The 17,263-nt window shown below is 49.3% G+C and overlaps 1 protein-coding gene and 1 long non-coding RNA gene across 3 annotated transcripts in view; one reads left to right on the top strand and one right to left on the bottom strand.

The window, feature by feature from the left end:
- The window catches only part of VASH2 (vasohibin 2), a 42,043-nt gene that overhangs the window by 4,189 nt on the left and 20,591 nt on the right, over positions 1–17,263 (bottom strand). For both annotated transcript variants that reach the window (XM_045396905.2, XM_005540808.4), the window contains 2 exons: positions 15,213–15,594; positions 14,103–14,218 (listed from right to left, as the gene is read on the bottom strand). In XM_045396905.2, coding sequence (XP_045252840.1) covers positions 14,103–14,218; positions 15,213–15,594 — 498 coding nt within the window. The remainder of the gene's footprint in view (positions 1–14,102; positions 14,219–15,212; positions 15,595–17,263) is intronic.
- Positions 10,296–15,825, top strand: LOC141409941 (uncharacterized). Its single transcript, XR_012432951.1, has 2 exons — positions 10,296–10,570; positions 15,076–15,825. It is a non-coding gene; the product is annotated as an uncharacterized lncRNA (long non-coding RNA).

The raw sequence follows: 17,263 nt of genomic DNA, 5'->3' as shown, positions 1-17,263 counted from the left end.
CTCGAACTCCTGACCTCAGGTGATCTCCCCGCCTCGGCCTGCCACAATGCTGGGATTACAGGCATGAGCCACTGCACCCTGCCAAACCTTGTTCTTAAGTATTTAAAAAAAAAAAACAGACCAAAAAGAAAACGTAATTGTTAGAAGCTTTCTTAGTTGATGCCCTTGGAAGATTTCCTAACAGCTAATGGTTTTTCCCTGGCATAAAAGTGGTCCAATTAATTCAATGTTGATAGAACTAGAAATCAACAGCTAGCTTCTATCTAAAGCACAGCTCAGTAAATGGCATTAATCTCTGCCAGCAATTCCACTACTCTCTCTCTGTCTCTCTTTCTCTCTCTCTCAGATGGGGAGGAACAGTCATCAACAGTCTGATCATCCCTTCTGAAACCTGACTGCTCAAGGTGGTCAAGAAACTGTCCCTGACTAGGCCCTACTCAAATAACTTGTAACCTTACTTATCTGTTGCATGAGCCTTATTTCTTAGCTTGACCATGTCCCCTCCTTTATCGATCAGGAATTATGCCTCTTATTTCTTTGTGTGTCTCCCCATGGTGCCTGGGACATACACATGATGCTAATTAACACAGCTGACTGCCAGTAGAAATCCCTACACTTCAGTGTGTAGACTCCAGCTCATTGTATCAGAGTTCAAGGCTTCTGGCCTTCAGGGGATGGTGTCCTCCAGCCTCTGCATGCCCTGGAGATTAGCCATTCCCCTAAACAAAGCCACTACTACAGGCCTGGAGGAGTGGCCCCCAGAGGACACTATGAGGACCATTCTTGGGTTGACAGGAAAAGGAACACACATTTGCTTGGGGATTCAAACTTATATTCCAACCCTAGCCCTCAGCCCACTAATGTGGAGAGAACCAGGGTTCTTACACACAAGTCAGGTTTAATGAGTCCATATGCATCTGGTTCTCTCATAAAGCCTGAAGTGAAGCCTCCATTTTGTCTCCTTGCCTGAGGTGGTGTCATCTTTACAAATAGCTAATTTGAGACTTTCTCAAGTAGACTCCCCATACATTAGCATCAGCCTGACGAAAATGTGGTTAGAAAAGTAAATCACTTCTCCGCAGTGTGCCCCACTTGTAGAAAATTCAGCAATCAAAAATTCAATTTGCCTGCAGGATATGGCAAAAGGATAAACCTGCAGTACCTATGCATTCCTTGCTTTAGAAAAAGATTAAATGCGGGTCATTTCCTAGAGCTAGTAAAATACTATTTCCACACCAGCGTTCCTGGTTTTGTAACTAGGTAAGCATATGTTTCTTTTTTCTTTTTTTTTTTTTTTTTGAGACGGAGTCTAGCTCTGTCACCCAGGCTGGAGTGCAGTGGCCGGATCTCAGCTCACTACAAGCTCCGCCTCCCGGGTTTACGCCATTCTCCTGCCTCAGCCTCCCGAGTAGCTGGGACTACAGGCGCCCGCCACCTCGCCCTGCTAGTTTTTTGTATTTTTTAGTAGAGACGGGGTTTCACCTTGTTAGCCAGGATGGTCTTGATCTTCTGACCTCGTGATCCGCCCGTCTCGGCCTCCCAAAGTGCTGGGATTACAGGCTTGAGTCACCGCGCCCAGCCAAGCATATATTTCTTACCCAGATATAAACTACATTTGTATTAGATGATTTTCATAACTGATTTATCTAACGATCTGTGTGTGGCAGCGTCTATTAGTTGCCCTTCCACATTCACTCTTCCCTTCTTTAGTAAACACCCCCGTCTCCCATCCCTGACTTTTAGCTAGGTGTATAACTGCCTTGAATACAAAGTCTATCTTCCAGCCTCCCTGTACCCAGGCATGGCCTCAGACTAAGTTGTAGCCAGTGAGATTTAAATGCAAGTGTGGTGTGGCAGTTAGCAGACATGTCTTCAAAAGACAACTGATATGTGCCCTTCAACTTTTTCTTTCCTTTGTTCTTCCTACTGATGGGAACATGGAAGTGATGGCTGGAGTGGGGACCTCAAGATGATCTCTAGGGCTGGGCATAGTGGCTTAGGTCTATAATTCCAGCACTTTGGGAGGCTGAGGTGGGTGGATCATTTGAGGTCAGGAGTTTGAGACCAGCCTGACCAACATGGTGAAACCCCATCTCTACTAAAAATACAAAAAAACAGCCGGGTATGTGGTGCATTCCTGTAGTCGCAGCTACTCGGGAGGCTGAGGCAGAATCGCTGGAACCTGGGAAGTGGAGGTTGCAGTGAGCCAAGGATGCGCCACTGCACTCTACCCTGAACAACAGAGTGAGATTCTGTCTCAAAAAATTAAAAAAAAGAGATGGGTTCTAAAGATGGCAGCGCAGCAGGAAGCCCATTTCCACCACCTCTGTTGAGCTGCTTTTACATAAAAGTGAATCATGGCTGGTGCAGTGGGTCATGCTTGTAGTACCAGCACTACAAGCTGGGAGGCTGCTAAGGGAGGATCACTTGAGCCCAGGAGTTTCAGACCAGCCTAGGCAACATGGTGAAACCCCATCTCTACAAAAAAAAAAAAAAGAAAATGCAAAAAAATTAGCCAGATGTGGTACATGCAACTGTAGTCCCAGCTACTTGGAAGGCTGAGATGGGAAGATTGCTTGAACCCAGGAAGTGGAAGTTGTGGTGAGCCTAGATCACACAACTGCATTCCAGCCTGGAAATGCAGGCTGGAATTTCTCAAAAAAAGAAAAAAAAAAAAAAGTGAATTATGTTTAAGCTACAGCTTACACCCAACCTTAGCCAAATCTGTTCCACTAATAGTGGGTGCTAAGTCAACCTGAGGAAGGTTACTGTGTGGAGTATGGAGAACATGTTCCTAGCAAGTTCTAACTCAGGAGGAATGGCCACAGTCCAAATGAAGTCAGGAGTCACACTCACTTCTAAGAGTCAGTCTTCTTCCCTGTAACCCTGCAAACTATGTAGGACCTAAGCCATGGTAGCTCTTTAGATCTCCTGTTGTCTCTGAAAATTAAGCAGTGCATGTGCTTAACAAGAGACGCTTGTTCCATGGTCCTTGTAGGACCTACCAGTTAGCTCATCCCAGTTTCTGAAGCTTTCTTACATATGCTCCCTTCCTGGCCTGGCATCTTCCTCAACACCAAGTCACACCTCTCCTCCTTCTGAAACTCTAAATATGCTGCCCTTCATATAAGAAAATAAGACACTAGCTTCATAGTATTTTCAAGTTGTTGGACTAGATCTGCACTGACCTGTTCTCTCTCTCAGTCCTGTGCCGGACAGTCTATCCTGGAAAGTCAGTGGCCAGGAGAGCCTACAGGGTAGGCTCAGGGAGAAAACAAAACCCACCCGCTCATCCCTGTCATGGAGGCTCACTGGGATCACTGTAGCTAACTAGCCACAGGCCTGCCACCTCCTTGAGAAGCCACTTTCTGGCCACTTGCCTTAATTCCTCACTTTGGAGCCCCTCAGTCCATAAATTTTTTTTGTAGTTCATGTGTTTCTTTTTTTTTTTTTTTTTTTTTTTGAGACGGAGTCTCGCTACCGCCCAGGCTGGAGTGCAGTGGCCGGATCTCAGCTCACTGCAAGCTCCGCCTCCCGGGTTTACGCCATTCTCCTGCCTCAGCCTCCCGAGCAGTTGGGACTACAGGCGCCTGCCACCGCACCCGGCTAGTTTTTTGTATTTTTTTAGTAGAGACGGGGTTTCACCGTGTTAGCCAGGATGGGCTCAAGCCTGTAGTCCCAGCACTTTGGGAGGCCGAGACGGGCGGATCACGAGGTCAGGAGTGTTTCTTAAACTTCACTCTACCATTACCTGTGTTCTGCTACTGGCACCTTTGAAAATAGATGAAATTTAACTTGGGAACCTTTGGACTCTTTTTTTTTAGTCTTTCCCTGGCACTTGCACCAGTTTTCCCATGCCTTCCAGGTACCAGGAAATCACCATTATAAATAGCTTTTATGTATTCAGGCACTTAACGATGTGCCAGGCATTGTTCTAAGAGGTTTCCGTGGATTAATTAATCCTCACCATAACCCATGGGGTTGATACTGGTATTGTCCATTTTATAGAAGAGAAAATGGAGGTACTGAAAGGTAGGGAACTTGCTCAAAGCAAAGTCACACAGTTAGCAGGCGTTGGAACCAGAGTTGGTCCCCAGAATCTAGAGCCCACACCCTTAACCACAATGCAAACTTCCCCCTTCCTCTGCCAGCTCAAAGCATCTTTCCAAGCATCTGCGAAGGACACCATGGCCACTCCTGCCTCTGCACCTTGGCTTATGCTGTCTCCTGTCTAGAATGCTCTCCCTGACATCTCCTCATCCTTAGAGGGCCATCCCAAATGTCACTTACTTCAGGACTTATTTTCTGACTCCCTACCGTCACAATCCACTACTTGCTCTGTATGCTCTGTCATTTTCTTTGGTACATTTGTTGTGGCTTAAATGTGTCCCCCAAAGTTCATGGGTTTGGAAACTGGATCCTCGGTGCAGTGGGGTTGGCAGGCAGGGCTTAGTGGGAGGTGTGTGGATCCTTTGGAAACTCGATCCTCGGTGCAGTGGGGTTGGGAGGCAGGGCTTAGTGGGAGGTGTGTGGATCCTTTGGAAACTGGATCCTCAGTGCAGTGGGGTTGGGAGGCAGGGCTTAGTGGGAGGGGTGTGGATCCTTTGGAAACTCGATCCTCGGTGCAGTGGGGTTGGGAGGCAGGGCTTAGTGGGAGGTGTGTGGATCCTGGGGCATCACCCTCATGAATAGATTAGTGTTGTTTTCTCAGGAGCGGGTTTCTTATAAAAGAATGAGTTTGGCCCCTTTGCTCACTCGTGCTTACTCTCTTTCCTCTCTCCCTCCTTTGCCCTTCTGTCATGGGACAGGGCAACAAGAAGGATCTCACCAGATGTCAGCCACTTGATCTTGGGTTTCTCAGCATCCAGAACCATGGGCCAATACATACATTTCCTGTTCATTATAAAGGACCCAGTCTCAGGTATTCTGTTACAACAACACAAAATGGACTAAGACAACATCTGTTCAAGAATCCTGCCAATTCATAACCCTTACCCCTGCCTCAGAGATTGTGAACAATTTGAAAGCAGGGACCAAGGAAATTCATCTATGAATCCCACTGCGGAATATGTACCTATCAATCAAATTCTCACTAACATGTAAATGGATGATAGGGAATCATCTGTTACTTTCATCATGGGATATTTTATTTTAGAGACAAAGTCCTAAGCCAGGGATTCAAGTTACCATGACAACATTTTCAGAATTAACAAGCAGGAAGAACATTTATTTTCTGTATTGGAGCGGGTGTGCTTTACCCCTGAAAGCCATGTGGAGAACCTGCCTACTCATTAAGCTGAATGCATCAACAGCTTGAGTGCTTCCAAAGGAAAGGGACTAGGTCATCTTCTTCTGTATCCCCAGCCCTGCCACGTGGCCTTCCACTAAGTACCCAGAACCCAGGAGAAGAAAAGGGCTAATATTGGCAGAAAATGAGCTAAACTGAGATTCCTGGTGAACTGCCCAGAAGATGAAATCCTTTTCTTTTACAGCAACCACGGCTGCAATTTCCTTGGCTGGCATAGGGCAGAAGTAGGTTATCACAGCATGCCACCTGCCTGTGGGGCCCAGCCAGAAATGCTGTTCAGTCCTTGCCAGCTCATCTCAGGACCAGAGCTGGGTGAGCTATTGTGTGTAGAGAGGCCTCTTCCAAGTGCTCCCCCAGCTATAATTAGAATATTGCAAGGGGGTTTATTTTTAAGAAACACGAGCACTAGGATGATGATTCAGCCGGGTCTGCACTTGCCCAGAACCTCTCATCGGATCCAGGGTTATTATTTTAGACTAATATATTTCTCCAACCCCACCCCCCTGCCATCCTCCTCCAAACAAGGCAAAGAAAGGAAAGAATTTTCTTTTTTCAAGATTCTCAGGCAACATTTTGTCTTAGGGGAAAGAGAGTAGAAAACTTTCCTTTGACTCACTTTGCAGGAGGAACGATATCCGCACGCAGGGGATAGTCCCAGCCTCACCTGTTGTGAAGTGAATGGACTCAGAGTGAGCTAGGGTGAAAGCTTGATGGCCTGACCCCAAGGCTACGCTTAACCCCAATGACGGTCTGCATTCCCGCAGCCAGGTGGACAGAGGCTGCTCAAAGCAGGAGGTAGGCTGGGGAGAGCAGGGTGGTGGCTCCACAGAGAAGTTATTCTGTGAAAAATCCTACTAGTCTCCGCCACTGCTACCTCAACTTTGACAGTCGCACACCAAGCCCTTCACACTCTGAGGCAGCCTCGGTGCAGAGGAAGAGCTCGGCCCGACCAGATGGTGCCATCTGTGCAACCACAAGAAGCCTCAGAACCAGAAAGTGATGGAGCGGAGACATCAACACATCCCAAGGCTGAACATGCATAGGAGTGTATCTGGAAGAGATGAGGTTTAAGAAAAGAAATAGGAAGAGGAGAGGAAGTTCACCAGGTTCCCTCAACCACCCAGTCTCTCTTCCGCATCTCTGACCGAGGGCCATATCTGGGCACATGTGCTGGCAGGTGCTCACCCTCACACAGAAATACAAAGGCCAGACTGGCGGTACAGCCTGCAGGCTCAGGAGTCCAGGAAGGGATGTGTGGGAAAGGTGCCACTCTACCGTTAGACTCTTAATCCCGATGTTAAGAGTGTGGAAGAGATTAAACCAGGGGTGCTCTCGGCCCAGCATTTACAAGTTTAAGCAAAGACCCCAGGGCCCCCATTCTTGTGGAGTCTGGCCGGAATCAGGTCAGACCAGGCCCCGATTTAGCATACACTGCCTATCTGGGTAGGCCGCAGAGGCACAGCATGGCCTCAGCTAGACCGACACAGGGATGAAGGAAGGTTCATTCACACCGGTCACCCTCATTCCAGGCCAGTCCGCTCCTCCCTCACATTCCTTGCTTCCCTGAATGGAAGGCACCGCTGCTGGCAGCTGCCAGGGCAGACAGCTGACATTGCTATGTAAACGGAGGCCTCAGCCAAGACGGATTCGGCCCAGAAGAGATTTTTCAGCCGGTGCCCATCCCTTTGAGCTCTCCCCAGGCAGGAGACTCTGGCCATAGGCCAACTGTTGGAGATTCCAGGGCACAGTTTCCAGGCTCTGATGTCACTTCTCCTTTCTGGGACAAGAACCCCTCAGCTCTAGGAAACCTCACCCTGTCTGCCCTTGTCTGACCCTGTGTGACCCTGGGGAGCTCACAGAGGCTCCTGGCTCGCTCTGTCTGAGGTGGTCTTTTCTGATGAGGCCCATCACTCCATCAAGCATCCCTGGGGACTTTGGGCCACATGAATTTCCCTGGGGGAACTGACCAGGCAGTCAATGGAGTAGAAACTGCCCCTTCACCATCTTGGATGTTTAGCTTTTCCCTTCATAGCCTTCCTAGTGTTGTTTGTTTGTTTGTTTGTTTTTTGTTTTTGTTTTGTTTTGTTTTTTTGATTCCCTCTACTTTCCACCCTAAGGAAATCTCCTTTTCCCACTGGGGATATTTCTCACTTGGGATCTAAGGAGAATTACTTCTTGGGCACCAGTCAATGTGATTAGACCATGGAATCAAATTTTCTCGATGACCTCATTAAAACAACCTCTGCCCTCACTCAACCAGATGTCTGGACATACGTAATCCTTCCTGACAGAATGGAGCAGGAATCCCATTGTCCAGCTAGAGGCCCTGCAGTGAAAGGAGATGGGCTTTCAGGGCTTACTAACCTCTGGGACCCCCAGGGTGTCCAGCAGGGCAGACAGAGCCTACTGGAGCCATGAACTGCCACAGAGATTGATGATGAAGAAGGGAAATCAAAGAGGAAGAAAAGGGGAGGCAAAGAAAGATGACCAGCAAAGAAAACAGGAGGAGGGACAGCGGGAAAAAGCAGCCACACAGGGGAGAGAAGATGAAGAGGTTCTCATGGGTCCTCAGGAACATTGGCCTCAATTGAGAAAAACGTTCCACATGGTCACTCTGGCTGCAAAACCAGAAAATTGCTATCTGCTCACTCCAATTCGCCCAGCGCCAGGTCATAGGCAGCAAGCCAAGAGTCATGAACTGTCAGAAATGGAAAGGACCTCAGAGAGCGCTGAAGCTTCCCAGCGAGGGCGCTGTTGGCATTTGAGGTGGAACGGTTCTTTATTGGGCAGGGTGGTCCTGGGCTTTGCGGGGCATTCACGTCTCAGACCCCCGGCCCTAACAAGGAGCTTCCTCACTTTACCGAGATGTGAGAAGCAAAAACTTCCACCTCCCACCACATTTCTAACCCTCCTCTCCCAGAGCTGACCCAGTTGAGAACCCCTGGGAACACCCCTCAGTGAACAGCTGCAAGGGTTCCGAGGCCCAGGGCTGGGAAGGAGTTGGTTTAAGTTCACAGATGGCCTTTGAAACATGAATCGCAACCTCCCTCTCCCTTCCTCTTTACAAACCACAGGAAAAAACTTGACAATTCAGTGTAGTAGGTGCTTTAAACACTCCCAGGGGAGCGGAGTGTAAGAAAGGACCCGTGGGTGGAAGGGTGGGGGAGTCCTGGTTTCCCCCTTGAAACTTGGTCTCAACAGATGCTACACAGTCATCTTCACCTGCCCTCCCACTCAGCTGATTCTTGTCAACCCAGTGACACTGATCCTTCTTTCAAAAGGGATTATTTAGACAAGTGCAAAAATGGAGAGGAATTCAAGGCTGGAAGTCGCTCCAGCTGGAGGGAGGAGGTGGATGGGGATATAATGCCACTAAAATTATCCATGGCAGACAGGGACTGGGACCCCACAGCTGATGGGCCTCTCGCCTGTTATGGTAATTTTCCACCCTTTGGGCCCCTCCCAGGCTTCCTTATGACACCCAACACATTTAGAAATGACGCGATGGCCTTATGTAATGCTGACAGAATAGCACAGCGACAAGAGTCACCAAACCCTAGTCCTGGCATCTTACAGTGAGATTCCCGGAGTTTGTGCAGTGATTGGGTCAAGACCGTATTTGTCACTTTCTCATTTCCTCGCCAAAAGCAAGATTACCTGGAGAAAAGCCTGCTTGGCGAAGGCCACGGGTGGAAGCTGAGGGGCTGCCTCTCTCCAAACATACCTCCAGGAATGCGGCCGCCCTGGGTGGAGTGTGGCAGAATGGCAGGAGCTGGAATCTAGAGAGGGAAGCTGGGGCTTGGCGCTCCAGTTCTTGTGGCTTCTCACAGCCCTTCTTATTCTCACGTCCCGCACCTCTCTTCCCCCTCCTACACGGTAGCCCCTGCAATCCCTTCCCCAGCCCTGCAACTCAGAAGTCAAGGTTTCAGAGGAATTAGGGAGAGAATCTTCCCTCCTGGAACACCTCAATCCGTTCGAAACTTCAGCTGAGATATGCGCCCTCTAGGGTTCCCTCCCAACCTCCAAGCGCTAGAGAGAGAGAAAAGAAGTGGCAGGGGTTTCTGCCACCAAGAATAACCATGGCCTTACTGGATTTGCACATACAAAATTGTCCACGGGCACCTGCAAGCCAACTGGGCTCTGTGGATGGTCAAATTCTTCCAAGGCCACTCGGCCCTAGCTGTGGGGAAAAAAACCCCGAAGACTCTGACCTGCTGGGAGCAGTTTAGGAAGGAGGACTTTTGGGAATCAATGTTTACCTGGGAGGAAGGGCTCCGGGGCTGGGGCATGAGTCAGGGGGATTCTGAGGCAGGTGGCAGTCACTCTTCACCTTTTTTGAAAAGTTTATGATTTCACTGAACCATGAGCCGTCACCTCCGTGCTCCTGGGGCTTTCCCCACGGGGGGCTGGGATCGACTTTGGGGCATGAAGGGAGGAGGGTGATGGAAGAGAATTCCCCTCTTCCTGCAGGTCTTCCTTCCTGACCTCAAGTGACAGACCACTCCCTTCCCCTGGTCTTTCTCCCCATTCCCAGGTCCAGTCTGATGTGCCAGCGGGGTAGGAGGGGAGCGGGAGAGCTTTGCACTCACAGCTGGCGCAGCCTAACAGCTGTCCTCTGCAGGCGCAGGGGTGCTCACTTGCCTTGGCTGCGTGACAAAGTAGTCAGAGATTAGTGTATGGGCATGGCCTAGGGGATGAAGAACCGGAGGCCCCGTCTGGCCCCCAGGAGAGTGACCAGTGGGCACCTCCCAGAATGACTTCACTGGAGCCCAAACATGGGAGCCAGCGCAGGGTCAGACCCCCTAACTTCGCCTCCACAACCTCATTATCCAGAGATCCAGGTGACACTGGACAAGGCTGAGCCCCTAAATCACACCCAATGGCTTTATCTGACCCTCTCAACAGACCCAGTACTTTCAGCCAGTGACTGTTATTTTTTAGGGTCAACCACCAACTCAGTTTTCCCATTCTGATTCATCAAACACAGGGGGAGGCCTGCGGCTGAAGCAAATGGTACATGTCAAAGTGTGGTCCCCGGACCAGCAGGATCAGCATCATTAGAAACACAGGTTCTCAGGCTCCATCCTACATCTGCTGACTCAGAAGCTCTGGGAAAGGGGTCCGCAGTCTTCTGTTTCAACAGACCCTCCAGGTGATGCTGGTGCACACTCAGAGTTGAGAACAGGACTGCAGGATCTATCTATCTGTCCTCAGCTGGGCCCTTTCTTCAACTCCTTCACAGCAGGATAAAGGCCACTTAAGGTACAGTCCTTCAACTTCTACCTCCTCATGTATGTCAAGCTCTCCCTAATGTCCCCCCTTCCTTTGCTCCTGCCCTCTCCCCCACCCACCACCTTCTAAGCCCTCTCTGTAGCCTTCCATCCCATCTGACCCCAGCTGCTCATGTATCTTGCTCCATTCATCCCTTTGTTCTTGAACATTCATTTCTTTCTCCTGGTTATTTTCTCTATGTGTCCAAAGACACTCTGGTCTCTTCCAATTCTAGAAAGACAAAAGCCCCAGGGGAACTCCACAGAGTTTACAAACTACCTAGAATAATCTGCTCTAAGTCCCCTGTCCCCTTACACAGGTGAGGCACAGAGAAGCAGCTTGCTCAAAGCCACAAGCTGGTTCATGCAGAGTTGGAGTCAGAAATCAGGTTGCTGCATCTCTGTTCAGGGCTCCTTCTTGAAAAACGAATCCTGGCCTGCATCAGCTCCATCAGCTCTCATTCTCACTCCCTTTCCCAGGCTGGTTCCAGCCCCTCAGCCCTCTCAACACTGCCTCTCTAAATGTCACCCCAGTCCATAGCGCTTCTCCTTCCCCCACTACTTTCCCCTCTCCCCCTTGAAACTCACCCCTCCTCACCTTGTTGCAGCCACTTCTCATCGTTTTTGAAAAGCTTATGTTTTCACTGCTGAGCCATGAGCCATCACCTCTGTGCTTCTGTGCTTCCCCCAGTGGGGCTGCGGTCCACTCCGGGGCATGCGAGGCAGGAGGAGAGTCGCCCTCTTCCTGCAGGTCTTCCTTCCTGACCTCAGGTGACCACTCCCTTTCCCTGGTCTTTCTCCCCATTCCCAGCCCACTCTGGTGTGCCAGATGGGCAGGAGGGCAGAGGGCAAGTGGTGCCCCAACACCAGAAGGTAGCTTTGCACTCACGGTAGCTTTGCACTCTGACAGCTGTCCTCTGCAGGCGCAGGTGCGCTCACAGTCCTGATCCATCCTCTCCCTCTCTGACTGTTCCTTTTCCATCTTCTGTTCTGCCTCTTTTTCTTGGGCTTCCTCAGGGCCTCGTCATCATTTTTTTTTTTTTTTTGTAAGAGGGCCTCACTCCTTCGCCCAGACTGGAGTGCAATGGCGCTATCCAGGCTTGAATTGCCAGGCTCAAGAGATCCTCCCATCTCAGCCTCCCAAGAAGCTGAGACTACAGGCATGCATCACCATGCCTGGCTAATCTGTTGTTGTTGTAAAGACAGGGTCTCCCTATGTGGCATAGGCATGCTGGTCTCAAACGCCTGGGCTCAAGCAATTATCTCTCCTTAGCCTCCCAAAGTGTTGGGATTACAGGCATGAACCACCACGTCCAGCCATTTCTTTTTTCTCTACTTTCTTTGCTCACAGACTTATCTGGCTGTCATTTCAACTGGCAATTCTAAGTAGATGGCTCCAATACAACCTTTATCCCCTAGCTTCCTCAAACTCCAGGTCTGCATTTTCAGCAATTCCCCTGATGTCAAAGATGCACTCCACATTCCATCATCCAAACTCAAACTCTCCTTCCTCCACATTTCCCAAACAGCCACCACCACCTCCTGACTCCTGACATCATCCTGTTACCATGGTTTCTAGGATCTTTACCATCCCCTCGCATTTATGGTCACATTTCCTGGTTAAAGACTCAACATGGCCCTGTGAATGCAATGTCCCTGTGGATCCGAGTAAAATGGATCCACCAGGACTAGTCTTCAAAATCAATAGCCGCCATTCTGTGCAGGAATCCACGGCCAGGCGGAATGCTTGGGCCTTCATGTGCTCTGGATTCTAGAATCTAAAGGGAAGGGCAGGCTTTTATAGACTGCTCGACATTTGCTGAAGATTGGGAGCTCCTCAGGGAATGACTCAGCCCTCCTTGGGCAAAACAGATAATAAATCAGACAAAATCAGTTGTTTTATGAGCAGCTTGCTATTGCTGGATCACTCACTCTATGCTAAATGACCCTCTGGGAAGGGTTTCTATGTTCATAGTCCTCTGAGACAACCACTACTTTGTGCAGCGACAGCAATTAATGGATGTTTGAATCAAAGCGAGAGAGAGAGTAAGGGCTAAGGTTAGGGTCAAGGGTCAAGGGCAGTGGCTAGCATCAGGGGGAGGATTGGGGTCAGGAGGCCACGTGTGAAAGGTGGGAAGCCATCCTGCTCCCTACAAGGACAAACCTATGCCGAAGCCATTCTCATCTTCAGCCTCTCTTGCTACCGGGAACACGTGACCTCTCACCCTCTTTTCCAGCCCAGAACGACAGCCATTGTCACCAAGGCCCTAGTGGCAGTAGCTGCTGAACCCAGGACTGGCTTTAGGATGTGGAATGGGGCAAGTAAAAAACCATCCTTGGAAATGAAAGTACTTCGTCCCGTCCTGTTCTTCTGAAAACAGAACCCTCCCCGACTCTGCCCTGCCACCTCCCAGAATCAGATGAGCTGGGTTTCAGCCCCACTTCCCACTGACCAGTACAGAACTTACAAGATAACAAGCCCTTTTTGGGTCCTGGTTTCTTCACCTGAAAACAAAACTTGTAAAATGTTCCCTGCTCACTGTACAGGATTGATGTGGCGATGATACTGTGCTTGTGTGAACACAGTTCACTGTTGACAAGTCACTCTCGTTACATCATCTACCTGGATCTTTACAAACCACCCTGTCAGATAGGTGAGGAGAGCATTTTGATATTCTTTCATGGATGAGGAAACCAAGGCTCCCCGAGGAGGAAGGATGTGCCCAGCTGCACAACTAACATGTGACAGAGTTGGGATTCAACCAAGCCCCGCTGTGCTCTGCGCCACATGGTCCCAGCATGGCAAGAGGCTGGGTGACACAGCATGCTGCTACTGTTAGAAAAGCAGTGTTTTTTCCCAGGATGGCTATCGTTCAAATATTTGCCAGCAGATAATCACTGGTGAATTTGGGCATCCCCAGCATCTCCAATCTGTCATTGCTTAAGTGGGTTATTTTGACCTAAGAAGTAGACGTGGGATCACTGGCCTCAGGGCTGAAACGGACAGGGTAGAGTTAGCCAAGGAAGAAGATGAGCTGGTGGGTGTTTCTGACACCACCGTCCACTGATGGTTATCACACTTTCTGCTGGGTACAGAGGACTACAGAATTTTAGGAGAGTTCATAAATTCTAACAATCCCATTTTATGGGTGAGAAAAACTTATGCCCAGAAAGATAACAAAGACATCCCCAAGCAGCTGAGCCGGTTCCAGCCCCAGGTTTCCTAATTCTAAGTCCGAAGCTCCCTCCGGGCTGCCTGCATTTCAGGCTATTCTTCACCTCATTCTGCCTAGGACTTATCCCTCCATTTGTGTGTGCAACTGACAGCACAGAAGTGGCAATGGGGGTGATGTGCACAGCGGATCCTTTTCCATAGACGTCCCCTGAATGAGGGGCAGTCCTCTTGGAGATTGCTGTCTGGTTCAGATGCCAGGCCCAAGACACAGCTTTGTCCCCATGGGCCAGGACAACCCCTTGAATGTGTGTGTTTGGCTTTGAGTTGGGGAAGAGGAAATATTACTCACGACTTGTCTCGCCTGCCGAGCCTCCTCGGGGGGCTTGCCTGTCTTCTTCTGGGGGACAGGGATTTTCCCCGGCTTCTCACTTGGGTCGGAGAGTGGGCACTTGCAGGTTTCAGGATCTGAAGGAGATGTGAGGAGTTAATCACCCTGGTTCCTAAAGGATCTCCAGCCTCACGTCTTCTTCCAGCACCGCATCCCACACCCCCAGCCCAATCATGACGCCATGGATTAGAAGGCACTGAGCAGGAAGATTTCTAAAAAAAGGAGGCTGGAGACACACACGTTTCTCTCTCGTCCTGTACTGTCAAGCAGCAAGGGCACCACTTCTAAGACGGATATACAGATGGTCACATTGTGCCCCGTGCCGTGTGGAGAGAGGAACACGGCCCAGTGCCTCAGCCCCCACACCGGGGCTGTGTTTATCTGCTTGGCAAGTTCCTCTCCTCATGAAGGCAAAGTCCCATCTACATTGCCCCAGAAACCAGCTTGTTCTTCCTCTGATGCTCCCATCCCACACACATGACAGAATGGTTTTAATTGACCAGGAATCGTCACTCCAGGTCCTGCAGACTGAACATGACAAGTCCACCAGTGCTAAACATACCCAGGCCTGAAGTCAGCATAATCCTTTTCTCTTAGTGACTGCACAAGCCCTGGAGGGACATGGACAAGCGAGAATCACATCACTTTGGAGGTAAAACTGAGAGGGAAGAGGGACGTATGAGTATAGTCTATATAAGGCGAGCATGTAAGGTTTTCCAGGTTTTAATACTGGAAATCTCTTGTCCTGGGAAGGCCCGCAGTTCCAGGCACACTGGAACAATTGGTCACCCTACTACATCAACAAAACAGAACAAACTAGAGCTTCAGTATAAAATGACTAACACTTTAGATCTGATTTCATAGAAGAAATTGCAGGACAAGACATTATTTTAAATGTCACATCTAAACTGATTTTATATGGTTTTCTTTGCAGTAGTACGTGCAAAGAGAGACTTTAACCTCAAGAAATGTTTGACCATCCTAGAAAAATGATGCCTGGAGCAAGAGGCGGAGAGAAAGGAATGGGAAAAGAGCTCTCCTGCATGGCTTTCTTGTCTTCCCAGCACCCACCTTCATTCTCATGTCCCTGGCGTATTTCTCCAGCTCCTTCCTTATGTCAGCCCTCAGCATCTTTGAGACGTTGAGGACCAGCTGCTTCCACTCAATGGGCTGGAAGCTATGAGGCTCATGGGGGACGTACAGTCCAATCTTGACCTTCTTGACTGTGTGTAGGTATTTCTTGTAGGAGTCCTCAAAGTCAAAGATGAGGTCACTCAGAGTCCGAAAAGTCAATGGCTTGTCCATCAGCTCAGCCCTGCGGCTCATACCCAGTGAGCCATAGCGGCCATTGCAGTAAATCCCCAGTACAACGTGGTGAAAGTAGTTTCCTGAGAAGTAGGTTTTAAAGCTGATGGGGAACCGCTCGATGGAAGGCTGTCCATTGGTTAAGTAGCTTAGACAATCCGAGTCAAGGAAGAGAAAGGAGGCCTTGAAAATTCGGAGCCTGGATGTACAGGAAGGGAAAGTGTCTCACAGGGGTCAGTGAGTCCATCCCCCTGCCTCTGCGCAGGCCCACATCTAACTTTTCCAGACTAATCCTTTTATAAAGCATTCGCTTGTTGTCTTTGACTATCTACTATATGTTGTATATCCAAACCAAGTTAATATGAGACAAAAAGAAAAACTTGTCATTTTCTTCAGTAATTACATACCTGCAGAACAAAACAAGGCACTTTTTCCTCTGCTCCTAGGATTCACACAGGCTGCATCCCGGCCTGGAACAGCCTCATGACCATCCCTTCTCCTTTCCTGGGTGTCATGCCTCCCTGACCTTCCTCGTCCTAGCTTAGGTATTCTTGCTCCCTGCCCCGCCCCAAGTCAATTGGTAAATCCTTTGGACCTGGAGCCATTGGGAATGCAGAGGGAGGTGGCAAGGAAGTGTGAATGCAGGCAGGGGAGTATAACCTGAGCTTTTCCAGGGAAGGGGGAGCCGCAGCAAAAGCCTGGGATCATCTTTCCAAAACACACAAGAGCCCTCATGGCACTTGGTGCTTACCCATCCTGTATTGCAATTGTGAGGGCAGGGCTTGTGTCTCACATCCTGGCATTCCCTGGGCACAGCACTGGCCTGGTACACAGACGGGCTTGTTTAATGCTTACAGAAAGAATGAACCTTAGGTTGTGGATGTGCACTGCCTTACACTTAAAAGGACTGCTCTCGGTGCAGAGCTAATCCAGGTGTCCTGAAGGGAAGGATGCTGACAGAACCCATCCACAGCACTGGCAGCAGCCTCACCCTCTGCCCTCGGTTTAATCACGGATGGCTCCACTCTCTAAAAATGTTTTGTACCTGCTTTCTCTTCACTTTATCATGTGAGATCAACTGGCAGTTAGGGAGTGAAATCACATCCTTCTGAGTCCTCTTACGTAAATTCCTAGCTGCTTTCTGGGGCAAGTTCTCTGAGGCTGGAACAAGGGCATTCCTTAGCTGCTTAAGTCAGTGTAACAAACACTTAACCCTGAGCGTCTGCTGTGCCCGACAGCCTGCCAGGTAGGGCTATGGAGCCAAAGATAAGAACACAGCCCTTCCCCGGAGGTCTGGTGGGAGATGGACTCAGAATGCACACAATGAAATCAGTATGGCAATTCCTCAAATCATTCCACAGGAGTACCCTAGGACCTGGCAATTCCAATTCTGGGTGCATATCCAAAAGAATTGAAAGCAGCGACCCCAACAGATATTTGTACACCCATGCTCTGAACAGCATTATTTGCAACAGCTAGAAGGTGGAAGCAACCCAAATATCCATCGACGGATAAAGAGATGAACAAAATGTAGTGTATATATGCCATAGAATTTATTCAGCCTCATAAGGGAAGGAAATTCTGCAATGGGCAGGATGAGTCTTGAAGACATGCTGAGTGAAATCAACCAAATACAAAAGGACAAATATGGTATGATTCCGTTCATCTGAGGTACCTGAAGTAGCAAGTGCAGAGACAGAGAGTAGAACGGTGGTGGGCAGGGGCTGGAGGGAGGAAACTGGGGAGTGCTGTTTAACGGGCATGGGGTTTCATTTCTGGGGAGGAATGGTGGCCTTTTTTTCTTTCTTTCTTTCTTT

This window comes from Macaca fascicularis, chromosome 1 (genome assembly GCF_037993035.2).
Source record: "Macaca fascicularis isolate 582-1 chromosome 1, T2T-MFA8v1.1".
Taxonomy (NCBI): domain Eukaryota; kingdom Metazoa; phylum Chordata; class Mammalia; order Primates; family Cercopithecidae; genus Macaca; species Macaca fascicularis.
This window is presented reverse-complemented; position numbering and strand designations above follow the sequence as displayed.